Raw genomic sequence first — 25,472 nt, 5'->3', positions numbered from 1 at the left:
AATAAGATGTAACCAAATCATTCTGTAATTAAACAAAATAATTAGGTGCTTAGATGTAGCTGTTGGCTAAAGTTTAAATTATAATAAATATTTAATTTTTTTTTTAGTTTAGAAATTATGGAACAGATGGCTTTGCTTCAAGAAACAGCTTATGAAAGACTTTATCGATGGGCTCAAAGTAAGTGATTTCTTTCATGTGGTCTGGTTTTGTGAATATCATTGTTAGAATATTTTTTATCTCATGTAGTCTTTATTTGATATAATATTTTGATTTTAGTTATCAAAAAGTATTTTTAAAAAGAAAACAAACTTTACATTTGAACATATTTTCTTTAAGTTTGTATTATGAACATTTAACATCAGTCAAGCAATATGTTGATTAAAGATGGAAATTAAAAAATAAAGTCAATATTTGTAGATTATCTTATCTAATTAGATTATTTGGTCTAATCTAGATTAGATTGTTTTATCTGCTCTAGATTAGATTATTTTGAAGTTGCTCAGATGTTTCTTGTTATTTACATAACTTTATTATAAATGGTGAAATAATTTTGTTTTTCTGGTGTAACAAATTGCCGCAAGTTTAATAACTTAAAATATCAGAAATTTATTATCTTGTAGTTCTGTAGGTCAGAAATCATATATGGTTCTCATCACACTAAAATTAAAGTGTTGGCAAGGTTCTGTTTATTTCTGGAGGCTCTGAGGAGTAATCTGTTTCCTTACTTATTCAGTTTGTTGGCATAATTTTTAGTTCCTTGAGTCTGTAGGACTGAGGTTTGCATTTCCTTGCTGGCTGTCACTGAGGGCTTTTCTCAGTTTTTAGAGGCTGCTTGCATTCTTTGGCTTGTGGCGTCTTCTTCCATCTTTAAAAGCCAGCATTGGGCCCAGCCAGCGTGGCTCATTGGTTGAGCATCAGTCACCCTATGAACCTGGAAGTCCCAGTTCAATTCCTGGTCAAGGCACATGTCCTGGTTTTGGGCTTGATCCCCAGTAGGGGGAGTGCAGGAGGCAGCCAATCAATGAATCTCTCTCATCATTGATGTTTCTATCTCTCCCTCTTCCTTCCTTTCTTTGAAATCAATAAAAACATATTTAAAATAAAGTAAAATAAAAGCCAGCTTTGAAGGATAGTCACTCACTGTGAATATCTTCTGACTCTTCTATCTGTATCTCTAAATCTTCTGCCAGCCTCTTCCACTTTTAAGTCCTATGTGATTGCCTTGGACCCACTTAGGTAATCTTGGAAAGTTGCCCATTTTTAAGATCTATCATCATAATTCCATCTGCAAAGTATGTTTGCTGTGTAAGGTAACCTATTCACAGGTTTCAGGGATTAGGGATTTTTGGAGGACCATTATTTTGCCTACCACAAATGGTTGATTTGCTTTAGTTTTGTTTTAAAATGTTTCAGTAAGTTCTCAAAATTGCCTCTTAAAACCAAAGAAGATAGTTAAGAGCAAGAATGGAATAGGAGCACAGAGATTTAAATAAGTGTTACCAGCTGACTATTGGAAGTTGGGATTAAAATACCATTAACCGGTAACACCTGTACTGTGCTGTGAAAACCCGTTTATCTTACTCAGATTATTTACTCCAAAATGTGTTTCTTTTTCTACCTCTCTTGTTTGCACTGTTTACTCCTATTTGGAGTGTTGTCTCTTCCTTTTTATGTACTAGTCTTACCTCAACCTTCAAAGCTGAGCTTAGGTTCTACATCTTCCTGGAACTCTCCATAGCTACATTTAATCACAGTGTCTTTTCCTCATCTCTGAACACTAACTGTTGGAAATATTTATTTTGCATTCAATAATTTACTAGTCTATTACTTTCTGTATATGTATATTCTTGCTCTCTAGTTAGATTTCTTTCTCAAGGCGAGGACATTGCCTCAGATTTCTTTGTGCTCCCATGACATCTAACATAGTGGTTCTAAACAGTGGGCCTTTGACTCCTAGGAACTTTAAGATGTCTCCATTTTCATACATATATATGTATGAAAATATATATGCATGCTTAAAATTTAGTGCTTGTGTGTGGTCTTTGTATCATATATCATACATGAGGTCCCCATGTGTGAAAATATATATACATGCTTAAAATTTAGTGCTAGTGTGAAGTCCTCATATAACAAAGGTTGGGAATTCTTGAACAAGTTCAAAGTTCTTTAAACATAGTGGACTCTTAATATTTTATGGATAATATTAGAATAGTAAAATAAAGAAAATTTGGTATAGAGATTTTTAAAAGTTTAAAATCTAAACTTTTAAATTATAATCTTATTACTGTATATTAGTTATCCATATAAACATTTTAAGTATACTGCTTAATGATTACTCCCAAGGGAAGGAACTGGTAATATATTTTTAATACTCTTCTTCTTCTGCCTTGAACATTACCATGTGTATAGCAGTCATTCAGTGAATATTTTTTCATTGATTGTTTTTTATTAGAAATGTAGTTTTTTTTATAATAATGAAAATGAAGTTTGTGGTATACCAGACAGTATATGTGGTCATTTAAAGTTATATAAGTACTTAAGCTTAGATTTTTAGTTTGGTTGACAGCATAAACCAGTTCTTGATAGGCAAATTATCTAGGTTTTTCCAAGCATTTTTTAAATGTGATATTTGCTATAGAATTTACACTTTGGTTTTACAACAGGCATAATAAAGACCTAACTTTAATTTAACAGGGGTTATCATGTTAATTATTTTTCAGGTGAATGCAGAACATTGACACAAGAATCATGTGACATATCTCCAGTATTAACTCAGGCAATGGAAGCCCTGCAGGATAGACCTGTTTTATATAAGTTGGTGACTTTTTCCTAATTAAAAACCAAAAACCCTACTTTTATTTTGATAATGTACATTAACTTTTTGTAGTATTAAATACAGTAGTTTGAGTGATATTTATAATAACTTAAAAATGATATTTTCAGATCATACTACGTGTATATCAATGCTAGCATCAAGTTACTTGCATATTATATGCTAAAGAATCCAGTATAGAGGTGCCCCTGTATCTAGACTACCTCTTATATTTATGTAGAGGTGAAGGGGCTTTTTCCCAACCTGTCATCTTATTCACTACCTTAGAATTGTAAGTAAGACTCCTGTAGCAACACTACCCTGGAGAGAAGGAGGTCAAATAAAAGACTGAGAAATGAAAAAAAAAAAAATTTAAATTTTATTAATAGGATTCAAGAAAAGAAAGATTCCAGGTCTTTGATCCTGTAAGTTATGCCAATCAAGAGATATGTGATAATGTCTGGACAGGAACCTATGCATTATTAACTTGTTTACATTTTTTTTTATTCTGCATTTTAATTTTATTATTTTCTCATGTAAAATAAAAGGAAATACTTTTTATTTTTAATAACTGGAATAATATGAAAATAGGGAGACCAAGTGGGGAATTACAATTCAGGAAACAGGCAGTGGTCTTGTACATTGACATTAATTGAATCTTGCTCTGAATCATGCCTTTCACATGCTAGTAATATTTTTACAAAACTTCCCCATTTCTCTGCTTTCTGATTGGAACATTACTTGGCCTGTAATAAGGTTCTAGAACACAAATGCTGGAATAGCTGTGTAAACATACCATTCCAGTGCTTTTTACTGAGTGCTTAACTCTTGTGTTAAGCAGAGTTTAAGTTCTAGAGACACAACATCAATAAAACACTGCCCTCAAATTGCTTTATTTTACAAAACCAAATATAAACACATCCATTTTAATGAGTATATTTATTGCTGTTTTAGAGGTCATGTCTCAGGTGCTGTGTCGCTCAAGTATTCTGTGGTAGGGACCTGGGATGAACATTAGGGAAAGTTTCCTCTGGAAGTAGGTAAAGTGAGTTCTGAAGGTTGAATAGGCATTTTCCAAGAAGAATGGGAAGAGAGAACATCCTAGGTTGAGCCACCAGCAGCTGCCAAGATGTGAATTGAGAAAGAACATGCAAGCAACTTTGAGCAGTAATTGCAAAGGCTTGCATTGGATCTTGGGTTAGTAGTAAGATCTGTATCATAATAGCCCTAAATCTTGTGCATGCACATATGATCAGCTGATGTTCACTGTGGGTCAGAAGCTCTGCAGATTATATCTACTTTGAAATTTGTTCCCTAGCCTCTTCACTTTAAGGTATTAGTGTTTGGTTATAAGAGTCATTTTGTACTTAAAACATTTGGTGTTAGATTTTAATAAGTGTTACATTGTCCACAGATTCATATTTGTTCACAAAGTTAATTTTTCTTTTTTAAAAAAATGCTGTTCTGTGTTTTGGACATTTGAAAAGGTCAATTGACTTCTACCATGTAAATACATTTTCATAAACTTTGATTTTTGGTCAACACTTGGAAAGGAGCAGAACTGCATAATGGCTTAGAAGGTGTGCTCTGAGTTAGAGTTTTTGACAAGACTCTGCACCTTTATAAGCTTCTGTGTCCTTAGCTGTAAAATAAGAGGGGATTGGGAATGCCTATCTTAAAGGGTTCTGGTGAAGATTAAATTAGATTTTTCACATAAGGTGTTCACATAATTCTTTGCTCATCACTAAAGATTAGCTTTTATTTTTATTTTGAAAAGAGATAAACTGGAAAGTTGTCAACTAAAAAGGAGTGTATTTAGGGTCTACATGGCAGCCAGGCAAAAGCTTGAAAGACAAAAAATAAAATTATAATCAAGAGGAAAGATGATTTATCTCTGAAGGGCACATGCCAGGGAATAGGGTAGGGGGACAGTAGTGCAGATTTAGAAGATGAGTGGGACGGAAGATTTTAAAGTAGTTGATTACCATAAGATGAATGCTGAAAAAGAGAATACTGGCCTTTCATTAAGTAATCATATATTTTCAAAGTGCTGGATTCTTTAAATTTAGCAGAAACTTAATGTATCATGTTAAGCACCAGATGGTATTATATGAACTTTAAGTAACGTATACTAGCTTTTCTCTTCATTATTGTGTCTCACATGTGTAGGCATCATGTATAAGAAAAATGTCAGTTATTGAAGTCCTTGGGGAAAGTTAACATACTCAGTTTTTGTTCATAGTATATGACTGGAATGCTAATGCATTATTAATTTTTGGTAAATCAATTATAGAAGTTTCTTCAAAGTGATATTTATTATACTTGGAAGTGAAAAACAATTGATGTTGTCTTTCCTTTGGTAAACCTTCAGGATATAAGTATAAAGAATGTAATAGGTACAGTACTGATTTTTCTTCATTCTTTGTCTATTTGTTGCATTTCTTAGTGAGGCTTTTATACTGTTCTTTTATCTTTTAATTTGTTATTGACCAAAATTTTTCATCTTTTAATTTGCTTTTTGACCAGAATTTTTCTTTTTTCATTATAGCTAGATGTAATTAAAAAAATGGGGATTTTATTTTTTAATTCTACTAGAGGCATTTTAGAATATTTACATAATTTTACATTCATCTTTGTAAATGTGCAGTTTGAATTTTTGACCTTTGTTGGAAAAGAGTCTTTTTTTGTTAAAGGAGTTTTTTTCTATCTCTGGGAAGAGATGTTTCATGTCTACAGATACCATTGAAGGTTGATTGTAGCTTACGTTATTGCAATAGGATTCACATTAATATTAATGTTTATTGATATTTCATAGTATACAGATTAGATTCCACTGTTTGTGGGGTTTGATAATTCCTCCCCCGCCCCTCTTTTAAAATGCTAGTGGTTTCTAATATAACTTTTGTTTGTGAATTTTGTTCTGCAATAAGTAGTTATCTGCAAAAGTCATTTCATAGCATTGGTGATTATTTAAAGGAATGCAGTTTTTACACTAAAATATTTAGAATTTAAGAGCATGAGGGAAAAAATAGAACTAAGCATTTTGGTTCTAATTTTTTTTTTTTTTAAATAGAAAGTAAATGCAAAGCAGTTGTACAGTTTAATAAAACTTAACTTGATATTGTTTTCATCTTGTCATATTGCTAGTATGTCACTGCAGGGAATTGCAAAATCATTTCTGTTTAACTGAAAGCAAACACACACACACAAAACCATGACCTGTTTACTACTGAATGGTCTTTTAAAAAGGTTCAAATTCCTAAACATGTATAGTTATTGACTACTTCACTACATTTTCACTTTTATTTAGAAACATTTTCTCTTTCAGCTTGTGTTATAAGAAATGTATTTTATTAAATCAATAGCATATTTAAGAAAGCAGTATAGTTTAAGAGATTACTTCTTTCGAAACCTTTGAGAAATTCTGGTAACTTTATATGTACAGTAATAAAATAATTCTTAATAGTTAGTCTGTTAGAATACTGTTTATTGATTTATAAGTATGTGTTGCCATTGGACTGTGAAAAAATAATTTTGTTTTCCTGTGTACTTTTAAAATAGAAAGCATTTTCAGTTGGGTGACAGGTGTAAGGAATGATGGTGATAATGGGAAATAAAGGGTGATTTTAGTCAAAGAAATGGGCACTTGTGGCAACTCCAAGCCATCCTATAATTTCACCCCAAATTGTTTGATCCCTCAGTTCAAAGTTTTCCTTCTCTAGACATTCCCTCATCTTAGGAAGCCTTTCTCCCATTTTCAACCACAATTGATAGCATGTAAACATACTTAAAAGAAAGTTATTTGCTTTGTATGCCAAGGTGGTCAGTAAATTTAAGGAACATATATCTAATATTGGAGTCAAAATACGCTTTTAAATGTGGATAGCATGTTTTGGGCAAATTATTGGTGGTAAGTTGTGATAATATGTAAAAGGAGAGGTTTTTTTTAAATGTAGAAGGAAACGGTTTGTTTTTTGGATTGCAGAGTTGTAACTGGCCCTGAGAATTAGATAATGTGGCATTATGTGAGCATTGGAGAATCATGTTTTGGACTAGGAGGAAAATGAAACTGAACAGTCCAAGATTTCCACCTTAACCTTGATTTTTACTTTTACCCAATCTACTGCTTTTTAAAAAATATTTTCATTGATTTTTAGAGAGAGAGGAAGAGAGAGGGAGAGGGAGAGAGAAACATTGATATAAAAGTGAAACATTGATCGGTTGCCTCCTGCACACCGCCCACCAGGGATTGAGCCTGTAACCCAGGCATGTGTCTTGACTGGGAATCAGACCTCCAACCCTTCAGTGCATGGCACAACGCCCAACCAACTGAACCACACTGACCAGAGCCCCACTGCTTTTTAAAAAATTTTATTGCCACTGCACCTGTGATTGATCCTAGATCCCAGCACTCTTTCTTAAGAGTAAGTGAAAATATGTACCTTTAGATTGAATTTTCATTGTGATAACTTATTTCCTGTATTTTTGTTGTTTAAAAACAGTATTGCTTGAGAGAGTTGTATAAAGAAGCTTTATAGATGTCTTGCTTATCTTAGAAATTGCTTGAATAGTTTGATATAACCATAAGGAAGAAAAACAACTATTTTTTATATTACTTGTTTCTTCTAGGTATACCTTAGATGAATTTGGAACAGCCAGAAGAAGTACAATTGTCCGTGGATTTATTGATGCTCTTACTAGAGGGGGCCCAGGAGGTACACCTAGACCCATTGAAATGCACTCCCATGACCCTTTAAGGTACAGTAATTAGACAATATTGAAGCATTTGATGCTTTTCTGAAGGAAATCTTTACTAATATTTAGTTTTTTTCATTAGATATGTAGGAGATATGTTGGCTTGGCTCCATCAAGCTACTGCTTCTGAAAAAGAACACCTTGAAGCTCTCTTAAAGCATGTAACTACACAAGGTGGGCCCTCCAACTGATACTGCTAATGCCTAAATATATAAAATAACACAAGACTTCTCTGTTTCTGTACTTCTTCATGCAGATAAACTTTTCACACCTACAAGGTATAATAGCATCCTAATTAATTATCCTCTTCCTGTTTTTCTCTTTTTTTGCTAATAAAACTTTTTTCTCTATTCCTTTCATCCTGTCACACAACTGTTCACAGTTTTATAGTGGACCCTTATTACTTCCATCTCAAGGACTCCTGGACTCCTCTGCTTCACTTTTAAGGCACTGCCTTAGCATACATTATCTCTGATTTTCCATGCTACAGCACATCAAAGGCAATTTAGCTGTGAGGAAGCAGACTGAATGACTTGCTTAAGGTCATTAAGCTGCTAATTTTTTCACTCCTACTACACCACCCCCTTTTTCATTCTCATGTGATAGTTTTAAAGTTTTTTGAATAATTACCTATATACTAAATGTACTTAAAATTTTGGTTTTGATTTCAAGGAAGAAAAATTACTATTTTTGAATCGCAGATGTTTTCTTAGAATTTCAAATCATCTTTGTTATGACTACCTTAAGTTGCGTGTTGTAGAAGGGGGCTAATGGATAATTAAGAGGTTCTGTTTTTGATAGGCAGTGAAGAGAAACATCGTCACTGGTATCACTTATGTTTTGCTTAGTGTTGCCCCACATCATTCTGGTTCAGGACATGATCTGCAGAAGAGGCCAGTGTACAAATTGGTGGCAAGACTTAACCTCCTTATTTTTAACTCTTTGGCATTGGGATTAGACCAGTGTATCTGTTAGATTGACACAAAGTCTTCATTTTTTAAAAGTTGTTTTCTTTTATCCTAAGTACCCAGTTTAAGAGAATGTATTTCTTAAAAAATGTTTCAGAAAAGTTAATATGAGAGGCAGTGTTAAGATATGGGAAAAAAATAGATTGGAGTTGAATGAAATAGGTTATTCTGTGGGAACGCTTAATTCTTCTGAGCCTAGGTTTTACTATATGTAAAAATGAAGGTGTTTATAAGTAGTAAATGTCAAATACCTAGAACAAATCTTGATAAACAGTTGGTGTTTAGTAAATATCAGTTTTTCCATTAGATTGCAAGGTGTGGTTTCCATCTTTATACCCTCAGCTTGTGTTCAGTATCACTGCCTAGAATAAGATGTTTGGAGAATGAGTGCTAATACATCTTCACATTACTTGCTTCAATTAATACATTTTACAATTTACTTTTCCTGTGACTCATATATTTACTTTTTCATAAAGAAATCATGTTCACTTTATTAATCACTAAACTAATCAAGTTAGTCAAATGAATTAGCAGGGCTCTAAACTCAGATATTAACATAATTAATAATGTCCTAAGGGATATTGAACTTAATAAAATATGATTAAGGTTATTTTAAATGTTTATTAGTGCCATTAGTCATTGTATGTTTGTTAGGTTTTTGAACATTTGTAAAGCAAAGTGTAATATGGGAAAAAATTTCAATTATGGTATAATTAATTGTAGGTGTTGAAGAAAATATTCAAGAAGTTGTTGGACATATCACTGAGGGGGTGTGCAGGCCTCTAAAGGTAAAATATTTGTTTTTATGTATGTTATATGGTATGTAGTTAAATTATTGCCTTATTTTATGAGTTTAAACATAATGATAACAGCCTGAATTAAGGTTGTAATTTTGTCAAATTGACACATTAGTGTAGGATAATAAGATACATTTTAAAATAGTTATTGTCAGTTTTCTCTCTAAGAAAGAAAATTTGAGACATTCTCAGTTTGCATATATTGACTTATTTTTATCTATTATTTTTCCCATAGTAATTTGTCAATCAGTTGAGAAAAAATGTATTAAATTGAAGTAACTAATCTCTGAATTCATAACAGATTTACTGACAGCATATTCCATTTACTTTATTGCTTCAAATATAATAAATTTTTGTTATAGCAGTAAATAATTATAAATCCAAGGTTAAAATAATATGTATGTGTTATCAATACTTATAGTACATGGAACAGAATTTGAAGTCAAAATTAGAATTCCCACTTTGCAACTTAGTTTTGTTCATTTGTCCAAATTGTCTAACTCTTGTACACCTTAATTTGCTCAGGTTGAACCTATATATAAAAATATCTACCATCAAGGGTTGTAGGGATTTAGCTGAGAAAACTGTAGATGAAGTACATAGCTCTGGCATCTACAAGGCCTCCAACAGATATTGTTTTTCTTTATTAAAATTTCCAGAATAATTTGCAATTATTGGTTTACTTTTTCTTGTTGAGTGACTTCGGTTTACTATATAGACATTGAAATTCAGAAGTTTCATGATTTATTCTTTCCAAGAACTAAATTTTAAAACTTGAGTATTTTTTTGTTTCTAAGATTTTCTTTAGTATTTTGTTTCAAGCAGGGAAATCTCAGCTGGCACACCTTGCAAGAATTTTAATTATTACTATTGTAAATATTATCATTAACATTTACAAATTTAATTACCTCTATAGCCTAACCATCTTATGGCTCAGTTGCATATTCAGTAAATAAATAGCAAAGTATTTTGAAATTATTTTATTTATTTCTCCCAGATGATAAACTTGCATTTTTGGTTTTCAAACATTTATACTCATATAAATGTTGAAGTTATTGGAAAGATAAAAGAAAGGGAAGAATAAATTTTTTTTATTTTCTTATATTTTTCCTACATTTTTGTAACTACATACATAGTTAAATGAAACTCGCAGTCAGTTTGGTGAATAAATTATATTTTATGTGCCTTACCTTTTTTCTCCCCTCGTCTTACTTATGGTATTATGTTCCTTATTTATAGCTTTTTTCAAGAAAGCAAATTGTATAAAATAATATTCTAGAACCCTAAGGTTGGAATGGACCTAAGAGTTTCCTTTCCTGGTCTGAGTAAGAAATGTTATGTTAAAAATGTTTAATATAACACCCACTGCTTATATAAATAAATTATATATTGAAGCCTGCCTTTGTTTTAAAATGTACTTAGAAATTCTCACCTTATCTTCCTTAAATTTATATGCTCAGAAAGGTGTTAATAATAGTGGTGGGCCATTATTGTTGATTCTCTGGGAAATTTAATGTTACATCAAAACGTGAAGAAGAAAACTAGTAAGCAAGCAAAGATCTTTTTATTGTAAAATGAACAGAAATCCATTTTGTTTCTGAAATGACAGAAACCTTAAATTTTTCCATATGATAGTAATAGTCATTGCATACCCCAGAGAATATTAGCATGATAGTGATGATCCAAGAATTCTTCCCTTTTTTTAGGTATTCTAGGCAGAATTTTCTTTCAATATTACCTCATTTGACTATCTAGTATTCTCAGTGATCTATTGTTAGCTGAGGAAAAAAACCTTTATTTTAAAATTATAATTTGGAGTGTTTTTCTTAATGATGTATCTATGTTTACATGCCATTAATATAAATTTTTTACCTCCTAATTGATAAGCTGTTAAACTTTTCATATTGGCATGAAATATTGGATGTTTTGGTTACGTTTCTGTTCCTCAATCTTTTTACTCTGTAGGAATGAATTTTTTTAGAGCAGCAGTGATTTTGATTTTTAGAAGCATAAAGAAAAGGTAATGGTAGTAAGAGATATCCTTGTGAAACTAAGTATTTGTGTTAGTCTACTCTATAACCTTTCCCTTCTGTTAATAAAGTGAAACTTCATAGGCAATGGACAACTTATTTGTAAATACATATATGAAGATATGATCTCTAAAGTTATTGCCAGTTTTAAAAATTGCTGCTGTAAACTTAAAATTACATAGGGATAAAATTACATATATTGTAGAGGAGGATACTATGGGTCATCAGCATCAAGCCCTATTTACAGGTATCTTTATTCCAAAGCTGTGGCTAGAACCATCAGAATTAATATAATGAATCTTTGTTTTTGAAGTCCGTAGATAATACAATCTTTCTTTTATGTAAATGTTCTAGCTAATATTTGTGTACCAACAAATATTTTAATAAAAATGTTTATCTTTTTAATAAAACTTTAGTGTATGATATGCTCCTGAACTTCTTAAGTTGTGGTGGGTTTTATGAAAATAGGTGTACAGCAGAACCTCAGTTCTTGAACTTAATTAGGTTCAGAAGGCTGTTGGAGAAGTGAGTTGTTAAAAAACTGAATCATTTTTTCCCCTTAGAAATAATGTAAATTGAATTAAATCATTCTAGACCCCCAAGTGCTTCCCTGTTTTAACCTTTCTTATATATAGGAAATGTCTAACGTACTTTTTATAAACAAACACTTCATTTCTTAAATTTATCAAATCATCCTCTACTAGCCTTAAATGAATCACTTTTAGCACTCCTTCCAGGGGTGTCGTTTAGGTCAACATGCAGCATCTTCTCTTTTTCACATATCATTGTCTCCAAAATGCTATCACCAGAAAGCTGCTCTTCGTTTTTCCAAACCAACAAGTTTTCTACCTCTTCAGTTGCTTGTGATCATTGTTTCATGAGCACTTTCACACCCTTAGCAACATCAGCGCTTGATGGCTTTATCTTTTATGGCCTTTTTATGCTTTAAAATTGTGCTAATCATCCATTTCACCAGCAACAGAAACAAAAAAACCCTGCAAGAATATTCACAGCATAATTTCCTGAGATGTTAGCAAGAGGAGGTTTAGTGGTAAACTGACTCATAATTGCACATTCTCTCCTTTGTTTGTGGCCTGAGAGATGCTTTTTGTTGTGCTGATCTATCAGCATGAAATGGTTGTCAGGTTGAGAGCTGAAGTTTTGTTCGACACCCAAGCCATTTTTCCCATGAACAGCTTGGTCAAGGACCGAATTATTCTATATGGGAGACGTTTGAGAGCTGAGATTTGACTGTACATGCAAAGATAGATGGCATGGAAAATAGAGCTGAATGCTGTATTGCATGATACAGTCATAGTGCACTCAAGTTGCTGATGTGTACTTGGGAACAAATGTGTACCCTAAAGGAGGTTTTTGTCATTATCCCTTTCAGTCTTCCCTTCTCCTTTTTGCCCTATCCCCATAAACACAATTTCTCCCTCTTTCCCTTGCTCTCTTACTCTTGCTTTTGCCTTAGCTCTCTCTCTGGCATTGCAATGGAGAGCCACTATTCTATCTTTTGTCTCTTCCTGAGTTTGTTGTCAGATTGCCTGCAACTCATTTTGCTACTTTTAATTTCTGCTTTTATCATCTATTCCACCTCTAATACAGTTCCAATTTATTGATTGCTTATTATGTTCCAGGGACTGTTCTAAGCTCTTTATACCTGAAACACTGTTCCCATAAACTCAGCTTATAATTTTTTTTACTGCCATTACCATTATAATTTCTAGTTAGTAACTGCTGCCAGTACTTCTTTAGTCTCTTTTACCCTTTCTACTTTCTTTTTTTTGTTTTTCTTATCTCCTGTTGTTTTCCCAATGACTATTGGCTTTTGCTGGAAATGGTTGGCCTCTTACATACCCTTCATAAAACAGGGTGTGGCAAACTAAGCAGTTTTGGTGTATCATACATAAATCACCTGGGTTTTCAAAAACCTTTTTCTGTTGTTTTCATTGAGGCTGAAAGAGCACTTTTCCTCAAAACCTTTGTGCATATAAAAATATGTGAAAGTTATGTGTGGTTTTTTCTCTTTCTTCCTTTCTCTCTTCCCTCTCTTTTTTTTGTCTTACCCTCCCTCCTCTCCTTTCCCACTTTCTTTCTCAAGGGAGTTGGAATGAAAAGTATTTTCTTGATGCTTGAAAATTCTGGAAGGCAGGTTGTCAGATAACTGAGATGGTGTTATAAGTCTACTAGGGAAACACTGTCTGTTAACAATTAATATACTTTATATTTTGCCCTAATTGTTATATTTAAATTCAGAAAACATCACCTTTTTAATATAATTTACAATTTAAGTCCCTATGGAGGCCTTAGATTTAGAAAGACGTTGTAATATTAAAATTTTAGGTTTTAAATTCAAATGCTATTTATTATTTATAATACTGTGGCAGTTAGCTGGACTAATTTATGCCAACAGGTATATCAGTTTCATAAACATATTAATGTAAAGGTCAATTAATTTTTATAATCTTAGAGTTTTTTATATACTCATATACATACATTTATAAAATGTATAGCAAATCACATTTGTTGGCATTAAGATATATTCCAAAATCTAAGTACAGAGAAACTTCAACTTTCAAAAGCATTTATTAAACATCTGTTGTATATATACTGTTTTGCCAGGTATTGCAGGGATGTAAAAGAAGCAGAAAAGACAATATCTGTATTTAGAATCTAGTTAGGAAATAAGAAGGTACAGTGTAAGCAGCAGCTTAAGATCAGGTATCATATAATATGTAAATAGCACATATCAGTGTACTTTTGATTATATTCATTAATTAGAGAATATAAAGTAAGAGAAAGATCAGTGAGGGATGAAATTTAATTAGAAAAGATTCCCAGTAGTTAATCTTGAAACAGGTCAAATTAATCTTGAACCAGATCTGATAATGCCCGGGTAGTCTTATAATAAGACAAATATTTTTATGCTAATTTAAGATTTATCTGCTCTTCTGTTCTCTAATTAAAACTGGGTAAAATAGTTTAAAGATAAAAGTTTTTTTTGAGAGTCCAAGATGACTGCAGAGTAGGTGGGAACTGCACACTCACCACCTCCTGGCCTCAAATTGTATTTACAGCTAAATTATAGAGCAGTCAACCTGAATAACCAACTGAAGGCTAGCTGAACTGAAATATTATAACCAAGGATTTATAGAGGAAGCCACATAGACACTGGTAGGAAGGGTGAAGACACAGAAAGGGCTAGCCTGAGGGTTACTGTGGCTGCAAAACCCTTAACCCCCAGGAGCATGAGGTTTCAATCCCACACAGGAAACCCCAACCCAGAGCAACAGAGCTGGGAAGAGGAGCCCACATAGCATCTTGTAGTGGAAATCAGTGGGGATTCAGTCCACAGAGACCAAGATGCCACTTTTTCAGAGACGAGCATTGCTACTGTGACACCACCAGCCTAGGGAGTGCACTGTCTGGTCTCCCACTGCTGGCAAGACTGCACAGCTATACCTGAATCCTATAGAGGGTGTCTGCTGGCTGCACCCATAAGTGACATTTGGGGCCCTTTTTTTCTGTGGAGGATCTTGGCAGACACTCAGGCAGTGACTAAACTGTGTCGCTTTGGAAAGATGGCCAGTCTCCCCCACCTTCAGCTCACAACTTATGCCCCTCCCCTCAACTGTTAAATCACTTAGCCAGCCTAGTCCTGCTGACTTCGGCCATGCAGGGGACCAGAGTGCTGTGCAGAGCTGGGACTTCCAGAGCATGTCTTCTGGGGAACCTTTTGTCCAGAATGAGAGAGACAGGTGCTTGGGTGTGTGGCTACATCATGGAGAGGCCACTCCTTTCTTACCTGTGTGCTCAGCCTGCACTATCCTGCGAAGGGAAAGAACTACCCATCCCCATCCTATAGGCTTATAGGTACCACCCCCCCCCCCCCCGCCCAGTGGGACACTGTTTGGATCACCCTGCCAAGTCCCCACCCCACTGGCTCAGTTCAGCAGGGAGAAGGGAGAACAGCTTAGAGCTGGAACATTCAGAGTGTGAGTCCCTTCGAGGTTATTGTCTGGGACCAGGATGAAGTGTTTAGCCTCCTCCTGTGGACTGGGTCAGCATTATCTCCAATGGGAGACTCTTTAGATCTGTCGCCCTAAGCCTGTTGGCTCCGCCTGGCTGAGCTTGCTCCTACATAGGGTTCAGCTGGCTGTACCCAACCTAAATCTGTGGTGCTCTCCTTGTGGGGGAACTATAGTTAGAGACTCTGGCAGAGACTGAGTGGTTAGGCTCTTGTAGTAGAGGCCACTTTCCCTCATTGAGTGCCTGACTATATAACCCTCAAGTAGGAGCCCCACTAGCTCTCTTCTCCCGACCCTGGTTGCGTGGTTGCTCTCCCCTACCAGACTCACAACCTATAAAAGGGGGTGTGGCTTGTGGCCAGCCTTAACACACTCTACAGTGTTTCTTTGGAAGGCTCTGGAGGAAGACTAGGCATTCTCATGGAGAGGTGGAGTAGCTGACAGGTGGAGGCAGAATTCAGGGATCCTTGGTCCTTCTACAGAACTACCCAAGCTCTAAGCACTCCTGCTTAGAGGAGGACACATATTGACCCCTCACACACACACCCAGCCCCAGTAGACACAGCCACAGAATGAATAGCATGATAGCTACAGACAGATAGCCCAAGGCCAGTTACACACAATGTGTGACATTGACCTGTACCTGAACCCTGCCCAAGGGAACCCACACCAAGATAACCAGTGGTAGGCTTCAGACCACACAAGAACTCGATCCAACTAGCTACACAAGCATCACAGCCAAAGGGAGATTCCAGTAGGCACCAGACCCTGCTGGTTGAGAGGGGAGGACAGGCACTGAACAGTGTCTTATATATGGTAATCAAGAATTACCCTATAGTCAGCCAGCCTGAAGTGTTAACTCCACCCACAAAGGGGCGAACACCATTTGAGACTCAGATACAACACGGGGGTGCACATAACCCACAAGAAACATCCCTGGAACACGGAGCTCAGGTGATCTGGAAGATTGTGCCACTGAGCCCAACAAGACGCCTTCATAAAGCCATCATAACAAGTATGGGAGTCATAGCAGATCTACCTAATACACTGAGACAAAATGAGGAGATAATATGCCCCAAGTGAAAGAACAAGAGAAATCCCCAGAAAATGACTTAATTGTATTGGAAGCAACCAAAATGCCAGATGCAGAGTTTAAAACGGTGGTTATAAGGATGCTCAAGGACCTAAGGGAAGAATGGATGAGCTCAAGGAGAATTTAGGCAAAGAGACAGTAAGCATTAAAAAGGACATAAAAGCCGTAAAAAAGAACCAGTCAGAAAAGAAGAATACAGTATCTAAAATGAAAGGATCAATAGCAGGTTAGATGAAGCAAAGATGATCAAATCAGTGATTTGGAGGACACAATAACAGTAAGCACTCAAACAGAACATCAAAGAGAAAAGAGAATTTTAAAAAATGAGGAAAGTCTAAGGGACCTCTGGGACAATCAATATTAAGCATAACATCTGCATCATGGGGGTAACAGAAGGAGAAGAGAGTGAGTAAGGGATAGAGAACCTGTTTGAAGAAATAATGGCTGAAAACTTTTCTAACCTGATGAAGGAAAAATTCACAAGTTCAGGAAGAACAGAGAGTCCTTGTCAAGATGAAACCAGAGAGCCCAGCTGGCATGGCTCATCTGTTGAGCATCGACCTGTGATCCAGCAGGTGGATGTTTGATTTGTGGTCAGGGCACATGCCTGGGTTACAGGCTCAATCCCCAGTGGGGGGCATGCAGGAGGCAGCCAGTCAATGGCGCATCTTTATTGTTTCTGTCTCTCCCTCTCCCTCCCTCTCTCTGAAATCAATAAAGTTAAAAATTAAAAAAAAAAACACAAAAAAACCAAAGAAACCCACACCAAGACACATCATAATTAAAATGGTGAAAGTTAAAGACAGTGAGAGAATCTTGAAGGCAGTAATAGAGAGACACTTAGTTACCTATAAGGGAGTTCCCAGAAAGCTGTGAGTTGATTTTGCAACAAACACTTCAGACCAGAAAGGATTGGCATGAAATATTCAAAGTAGTGAAAAGTAAGGAACTGCAAACAAGACTACTCTATCCAGCAAGGCTATCACTTAAAATTGAAGGCAAAGCCTAGTCAGTGTGGGTCAGTTTGCTGAGCTTTGTCCCATGCACCGAGATGTTGCCAGTTCAATTCCCTGGCAGGGCACTTGCCCAGGTTGCAGGCTCAATCCCAAGTTAGGGGCATGCAGGAAGCAGTTTACCAATGTTTATCTCATCATTGTATCTCTCTCCCTCCCCCTTCCTTTGTCTCTAAAATAAATAAAAATGTATTTCATAAATAAATAAAATCGAGGTCATAATAAACAGCTTCCCTGACCTAAAAAATAAAAACAAAAAAGCTAAAGGAGTTCATTACCACCAAATCAGCATTGCAGGACATGTTAAAGGGCTTGCTTTAAGAAGAAGAAGAAATAGAGATAGGAACACAAGTACAAAGAATGAAATGGCAGTAAATACATGCCTATCAATTATACCCTTAAATGTAAATAGATTAAATGCTCCAATCAGAAGACATAGGGTACCTGAATGGATATGAAAACATGACCCATATATAAGATGTCTATAAGAGACCCACCTAAGGCAAAAGACACACAGACTGAAAGTGAAGGGATAAAAAAAAATACTGTATACAAATATAAACAACAACAAATAAAGCTGGGGTAGCAATACTTATAGCTGACAAAATAGACCACAAAACAAAGGCCATAAAAGTGACAAAGAACATCTCTGTATAATACAAAAAGGATCAATCCAACAAGGGGATATGCCCCTTATAATTATGTATGCACCCCACATAGAAGCACCTAAATTTATAAAGAAAATCTTGATGGGCATTAAGGGAGAGTTTGACAGCAGTACAATCGACAGCAATTGTAAGGGATTTTAATACTCCACTGTCATCAATGGATAGATAATCTAGACCAAAAAATCAACAAAGCAACAGCGACCTTAAACGACATACTAGATTGGGATGATTTAATTGATATTTATAGAACATTTCTTCTCAAAGCAGCAGAATATACATTCTTGTCAAGTGCACGTGGAACATTCTCAAGGATAGACCACATGTTAGGACACAAAATAAATCTTAACAAATTAAAGAAGATTGAATACAAAAGATAAGTGAAACCAAGAGCTAGTTCTTTGGTTTCAAAAATAAATAAAATCGATGAACCTTGAACCAGACTCCTCAAGAAAAAAGGACCCAAATAATTGAAATCAGAAATGAAAGAAGTAACAACTGACATCACAGAAATACAGAGGATTCTAAATTAAATATATTATGAACAACCATATGCCAATAAATTAGACAACCAAGGAGAAATGGATAAATTCCTAGAAACATACAATCTTTCAAAACTGAATCAGGAAGAATCAGAGAACCTGGACAGACAGATAACAGCTACTGAAATTGAAGCAGTAACTAAAAAAACCCAGCAAATCAAAGTCCTGGACCAGATGGCTTCATAGGCTAATTTCACCAAACATTCAAAGAAGAGCTAAAAACTATCTTTTCAAACTATTCCAAAAAATTCAAGAGGAGGGAAAACTTCCAAGCGCTTTTTACGAGGCCAGCATTACCCTAATTTCAAAACCAGATAAAGACACTATAAAGAAAGAAAATTATAGGCCGCTATGTTCATAGCAGCATTATGTACAGTAGCAAAGATCTGGAAACAGCCCAAATGCCCATCAGTGGATGAGTGGATAAACAAGCTATGGTACATTTACACAATGGAATATTATGCAGCTGTAAAAAATGAAGGTAATCTTTTGGTTTGGAACAGGATGCATGGACCTGGAGATTATTATGCGAAGTGAAATTTACCAGTCAGAGAAGGACAAGTACATATGATTTTACTTTTATATGGAATCTAGTGAACAATATAAACTGATGAACAAAATAGAAAGAGCCCTGGATACAAGGAACAGACCAACAGCTGTCAGAGTGGAGGGGCTTGGCAGGACTGGATGAAAGAGACTGAATGGATAAGCAAAAAATCATACATACATGACACACAGACACAGACAACAGTGTGGTGATTGCCAGAGGAAAAAGGGATGGTAGCTAGATGGAGGTGGGCAAAGTGGGGAGAAATGGGTATGAAAAGAGACTTTTCTTGGGGCCATGGACAAACAGTGCAATGTGCAGGTTACACTTTCTTGAGTTGTATACTTGAAACCTCTGTGTTTTTGCAAATCAATGTCACCTTAATAAATTTAGTTTAAAAAAAGTAAAATCTGAGTTGCTATTGGAATAAAAAGTTGTTTCATTTTATTTTTGAATATTTGATGAAAGAGCAGTATGTTTGTACTGAGAATCTCTTTTTAGGGATGTAACAGTTTTTTTTGAAATTTAATGATGAATTAAGTTCCATTATATACTGGTGGAAAACCTCAAAATGATCTCATTATTGTATTGATTATTTCTGGTAGCAACTGCTTTGAGCCAAGTTCTGTAGGTGATCAGTTAATTTTTGTAGGGTATATCTGTTAAAATGTTTTTGTTATTTCACCATTCCCCATGATTTAATATCCAGAAATCCTTTATTTAGAAGGAATTTTGTAGTTTCTGCCACAATAAAATACTATTTTTAATGCTTTTTTAACACATTAAATTAGTGATGAAAAGTTATACTTTTAAGAAATGTTTAATATTTTTCTCTCATGTTTTACTAGGTTCGAATTGAACAAGTAATAGTAGCTGAACCTGGGGCAGTTTTATTATATAAAATTTCTAACCTTCTTAAATTTTATCATCATACAATCAGGTAAGTGGAATGGTGAAATGTGCTTGTTAAATCCTGTGATACCTCATTTCAGTTAGAACAGTGTAAGATTTTTATTTTTTATTTTCACTATTTGCATGACTGAGTATAACTGATAGAACCTCCACATGAATGAATAAACCATATGAATTATTATATGCATATTATATGTCCTATTCTTTCAGGTTCATTGTTTTCTTTTGCCACTCTTCTTGAAACACAGTTATACACATACATGTGCACATATACAACTTATTTAACAGTGTAAATGCATTAGTAAAGTAGATTTATGACACCTAAATTACTGTATATTATGCTCAGAATAGGATATAAGTGAAATATCCTATTATGGATATAAATAAATTCTTTTTTACCATTTAGTTTTCTGTTAGCTACAGAACAGAACCATAGCTTTATCTTCTCTAAATAAAACTACTTTAGCATTTCTAAATAAAAGCTCTTTTGGTGTCTCTAAATAAAACCTTTATCTGATTAGGAACCATTTGTCATTTAAAATACAAACTTTGACGCTAGAAGTTGCATTCAGTTTTGCTTTGCATATATCTGTTGATAAATGTCACTGTACGACTATGTTATACATGTTGTTGTGTTAAAACAATGTCATTTCAAGCTTTATTTTTGATAGTTTCCATGTTAGTCCATTAAAAATGATTTAAAAATTACTTTTTATCCAATATGACAGTGACAGGATCAGAATGCCCATTGTTAAAATCCAAGACAATTATTATAACAGATCCTGGAGAGGTTCAAGGCACTAGTTTGCAGAGCACCAAAAGAATATGGCAATGATGTTATCTGCATTCTAGTGACTGAGATTAACCACCCAAAGCTTCACAGCCAGGAGATGGATTTTCTATCCTATCGGTAGATTTTCAAACAAAACCGACATACCACAAAACTGATCAGAAATAGGATTTGGGTTAGTTCTCTAAAATTTTAGATACAAGTTTATTATCACTTGCCATGACTCAAAAGCAATAAATTAGTTTCAATTGTAAGGTATAGGCTTCCTAAAATAAGAAAATGATACTTAAGAGCTGAAAGGAGCCAACACATAGCTTATGCTGTATTATGCAACGATAGTGGTAAAATAATTTTAAAGTTATCTATGTAGTAATGCCCATATGGTATTGCATGAAATTTATTATTCGAAGGTAATGAGAACTCAATTTCTAATGTAGAGAATGTTAAGAATAAAATCATTTGGATTCTGAGCACAATGATAGGTTTTTTAGGCTCTGATACAATTTTTTTGTCTTTGAAGATGATAATTTTGAGGATTACAGTTAAGATCTTTTGATACATTACATGTACTTTTCTACTTGTTCACACATTTTCTCATTTAGTCAATTAAAAAGTTGACTATAAATGTCATTCTTCTAGGTTTTAAGGAAATGACAGTGAACAAAACACAGTTTAAACTTACATTCCAGTGGCAGAAACAAACAAGTATAAAATAATTTTAGATAGTGTGATTAAGGACACTGAGGAGAAGTAAAGTGGGACAAAGGAAGTAGAAATGATAAGGAATGGCCACGAATGAGTAGGTGTATTTGTGCGTGACTGTTTTGGAAAGTCTTTTGGTTGAGGTGATATATAGAGACCTGAATAATGGAAAGGAGTTGGGATTGAAAAGATCTTGGAGTTGGGATTGAAAAGTGCTTTATGCTAGGGCATGCTCTGGCTCTGAGGCCAAGAAATATTTGCATTACAGAGGACCAGAAGGAAGGCCAGTGTTTGGAGTGGAATGAATTGGAAGAAGTACATAAGGGGTGATGAAATCACAGAGGTAGGCAGAGGCCAGATGATATAGGACTTTGTAGGCCATGGTGAGGTTTTAGATTTCTATACTGAGTGAGTTGGGTAGTTGTGGGAAGGTTTTGAAGGACTTGAACTGATTTATGTTTAAGGTGACTGTGGGTACACTGGATAATGTAATGTTATGGGGCAAAAGGGAAGCAGTTTGTGATAGTCTTGGAGGTGGTGAAAAGTAGTTGGTTCTGGAGATGTTTTATGTTACAGCCTATAGGACATATCTGTGGACTAGATGAGGTCAGATGTGAGGAATAATTGGCTTATGATTTAAGCAAGTAGATGAATGATACTGCCATTTGCTGAGATGGGGAATGCTGGAGAGGAACAAGTTAAATGAGATTGGGTGGATAATGAAGAATTCAGTTCAGTTTTGGCCCTGTTAGGTTTGATGTACTTGTGAACATGCAGTAGGAGATGTTGGATGAGCAGATAATACAGAGAAATCAGGCTGAAACTATAAATTTGGTAGTTTGCAGATACAGTTGATATTTGAAGCCATTAGGAACTATGTAAGGTCATTTAGAAGGTGAATGTAGATCCAGAATAAGGTCTAGGACTGAATCTTGGGAAGCTCCAATATTTAGTGGTTGAGAAGAGGAGAAACCCCCAAAGAAAACTGGGAAGGAATAGTCATTGAAGTTGGGAAAAAATAGGAGATATGCAAATTCTCAAAAATGTTTTTTCTCCTATACATTCAAACTGCTGGAGGATAGATTCCATCAAAATGCAGTAGTAACCAAAAAAGGGAAGATTTGGAATCCAGGAAACAGGGAATCCAGTATACCTTGATTGCATTTTCTTTCCTGTAAAACTTTATTTTCCTGTAGTTAATAACTGCTTGGTTTTGTACTTGCTTACTTTTCTATGTCCTTATCACTATTTTAGACCCAAACTATTAAGTGGACTGTGCATTTTCTACCATATAGTCAAGAACTTCAAGTAATCCCTCGCAGCTTAGGTCCTCTCTTCCCACACCTCTCTCTGAGCCCTCATCCTCCTTTCCCAGTCTAGACTAGTTGCTCTCCAGGCCTCCTCCGTGGATGTCTTCTCACAAGCCTGCTCTTCCCTTGTGCTGGATTCCCTGATCCCTTGGTCAGCTCTGGATAGTATTTACATGTTTGTAATAATGAAACATTGAATATTTATTTACTAGAATGCTGTGATATAACTATTAGGAAGCCTGGTAGAGATGAAATTTGATATATTGAGGTGGGGGAGAAGCATTGTGTACGTGAATTTGGCTCTCATCTTCTATATCAGGGAATTTGTATATAATACCTAAAATTGAAAAATTATTAGGAGTATAAGCAAATTGGGTAGGATTATGAAGTGAAATACCAAAAGGTAAGGTATATAAATGTCAAATCCCTGTATTGTATGCCTGAAACTAATACAATATTATAGGTCAACTGTACTTTTAAAATAATAAAATAGGAAGAAAGAAAGGTTAGAAACTATGAATTGGTCTTCAGAATATGACAAGTTAGATAATGATTGAGAGATCATGATAATAAGGATTAGCCTTTGTATTCATGGCTTTAAAGAAACCAGAGTACCTCAATTGGAATTGGTCTCTGAATCCAAATAAAATTAGGCAGGGAGCCTAAAGGAAAAACAAAAACAAAAAAAATCTACAAGTATCTGGTCCAGTTACTGGTGCCTAGTGACTACTTAGTAAATGTTAGTAAATTCTAAATCTGAGTAACTGTAAAATATGGCTGAAAACTCAAGTTTTTAAAAATAAATAATGTAAATTTGTCTTGTTCTTGCTCCAAATTTTTCATTAAAATATCAGTTTCTTTTTGTATTCATTTAGTTTTCTTTCCTTTTTGCTTGATGTATTATAGTTTTATTCAGAGGCATACTTATTTTTATTATATGGATAGGCATATGTGGGAATTCCAGTTTATTTTGGTGTTTAGCTTATAGTATATTTAACTGAGATACTTTGATTTTCAAAAAATACAGCTATTATGGGTCCCTGTTTAGGAATTTGCTTTTACTTTACTGTTTACTTTATATATTTTTTAAATTGATAATTTGTTTTTTTCCATTAATTGTAGAGGAATTTATCCCAATATATTTTCATTTCAGAATATATTAAACGATATAGTATTAGTGTTTACTCTTATAACATATGTAGTATATCAATTCTCAGTAATTTTGCTATATTTTTTGCTACTATCTACTGTTATTTATTAATGCCATTATATTTATCTTTAGTAATCTAAAATTTTTTTTAGTATGGTAAGTAATATGTTACTGTGCCTGTAGAAATTATTTCCTTCTGGATTACAGTATATTTTTGCATCAACCAAAACCTTTCCCCTAAAAACACATTTAAAATCACTTTCAGTACAGATTTAGGAAAATAAAATTGGGAATTGTTTTATATACATGCTTGTCTTACATCCTGGGAAAATTGGGAAGCCTCATTGGATGGGTCTAAGAAATATCCTTGTAAATTGAGAATTACAGAATGTGCTGATTATTATTTTCAAATATCATCAAGTTTTTCATAATTAGTCTAAATATGCAGCTGCTATTTAGGTAGCTTTATAAATATTGAGAAACTGTATAATTTATAGGTACAATACTGATATAGCATAGTAGTTTTAATTCAAAGAATAACTCAGTATTATTAAAATTAAAATGTTTTATCAGTAGAGCTATTGATGGAATGGCTTCTCTGAAATTAAAATTATTCTTGGATAAACAAGACATGCATTTATTTTAATAGAGGAAAAATAGAAATACGGGCTTGCATATTATGAGTGTCTGTTCTAACCCACTGCTTTTCTAAAAGAGATTGTGAAGTATTGAAAAAATAATACTTTGTTTTCATTTGTTCATTACCTAACTCAAAAGGAACAAAAACAAAACCTGTCATTTTTATATGAAACTAGAGTAATTGTTTTTAATTCACAGGTAAGATTCTGTATAAAGCATTTTATTTTATTTTATTTATTTTATTTTATTTTATTATTTTATTTTATTCTTATTTTATTTTTTAATTTGACTTTGGGTGGTGGCACACAGTGCATTATACAGATCATGTATCATAGAAATGTATACTTGCAACCTGTATGATCCTGTTAACCAGTGTCACCCCAATAAATTCAATAAAAGAAACTTTTACTTAAATCTAGATCTTTCTAAAGAATTCTTTTCAGTTAAAGAACTGAATTGTTTTAGCCTGTTTTGCAACCTGAAGTATTCTTTGCTTTTAGTGGCATTGTTGGAAATAGTGCAACCACACTGTTGACTACCATTGAAGAAATGCATTTGCTAAGCAAAAAAATATTCTTCAATAGCTTGAGTCTTCATGCAAGTAAATTAATGGACAAGGTATGTTTGAAAAATGCAATTCTTAAACTATTTGAATGTGTATCTTTCACATTTAATGTTTTGCTGTTTTTATACTGATGACTATTGTTTTTTC

General features: G+C 34.2%; 1 protein-coding gene across 3 annotated transcripts in view; it reads left to right on the top strand.

The window, feature by feature from the left end:
• COG6 (component of oligomeric golgi complex 6) overlaps nucleotides 1-25,472 on the top strand; it is a 91,671-nt gene that overhangs the window by 21,019 nt on the left and 45,180 nt on the right. For all 3 annotated transcript variants that reach the window (XM_081128418.1, XM_081128420.1, XM_081128419.1), the window contains exons 7-13: nucleotides 108-178; nucleotides 2,722-2,815; nucleotides 7,443-7,571; nucleotides 7,651-7,742; nucleotides 9,260-9,324; nucleotides 20,106-20,197; nucleotides 25,261-25,378. In XM_081128418.1, coding sequence (XP_080984544.1) covers nucleotides 108-178; nucleotides 2,722-2,815; nucleotides 7,443-7,571; nucleotides 7,651-7,742; nucleotides 9,260-9,324; nucleotides 20,106-20,197; nucleotides 25,261-25,378 — 661 coding nt within the window. The remainder of the gene's footprint in view (nucleotides 1-107; nucleotides 179-2,721; nucleotides 2,816-7,442; nucleotides 7,572-7,650; nucleotides 7,743-9,259; nucleotides 9,325-20,105; nucleotides 20,198-25,260; nucleotides 25,379-25,472) is intronic.

Source organism: Miniopterus schreibersii, assembly GCF_964146895.1.
Source record: "Miniopterus schreibersii genome assembly, chromosome: 2".
Lineage (NCBI taxonomy): Eukaryota > Metazoa > Chordata > Mammalia > Chiroptera > Miniopteridae > Miniopterus > Miniopterus schreibersii.
The sequence above is the reverse complement of the archived record's forward strand: the minus strand, read 5'-3'. Positions and strand labels throughout refer to the sequence as shown.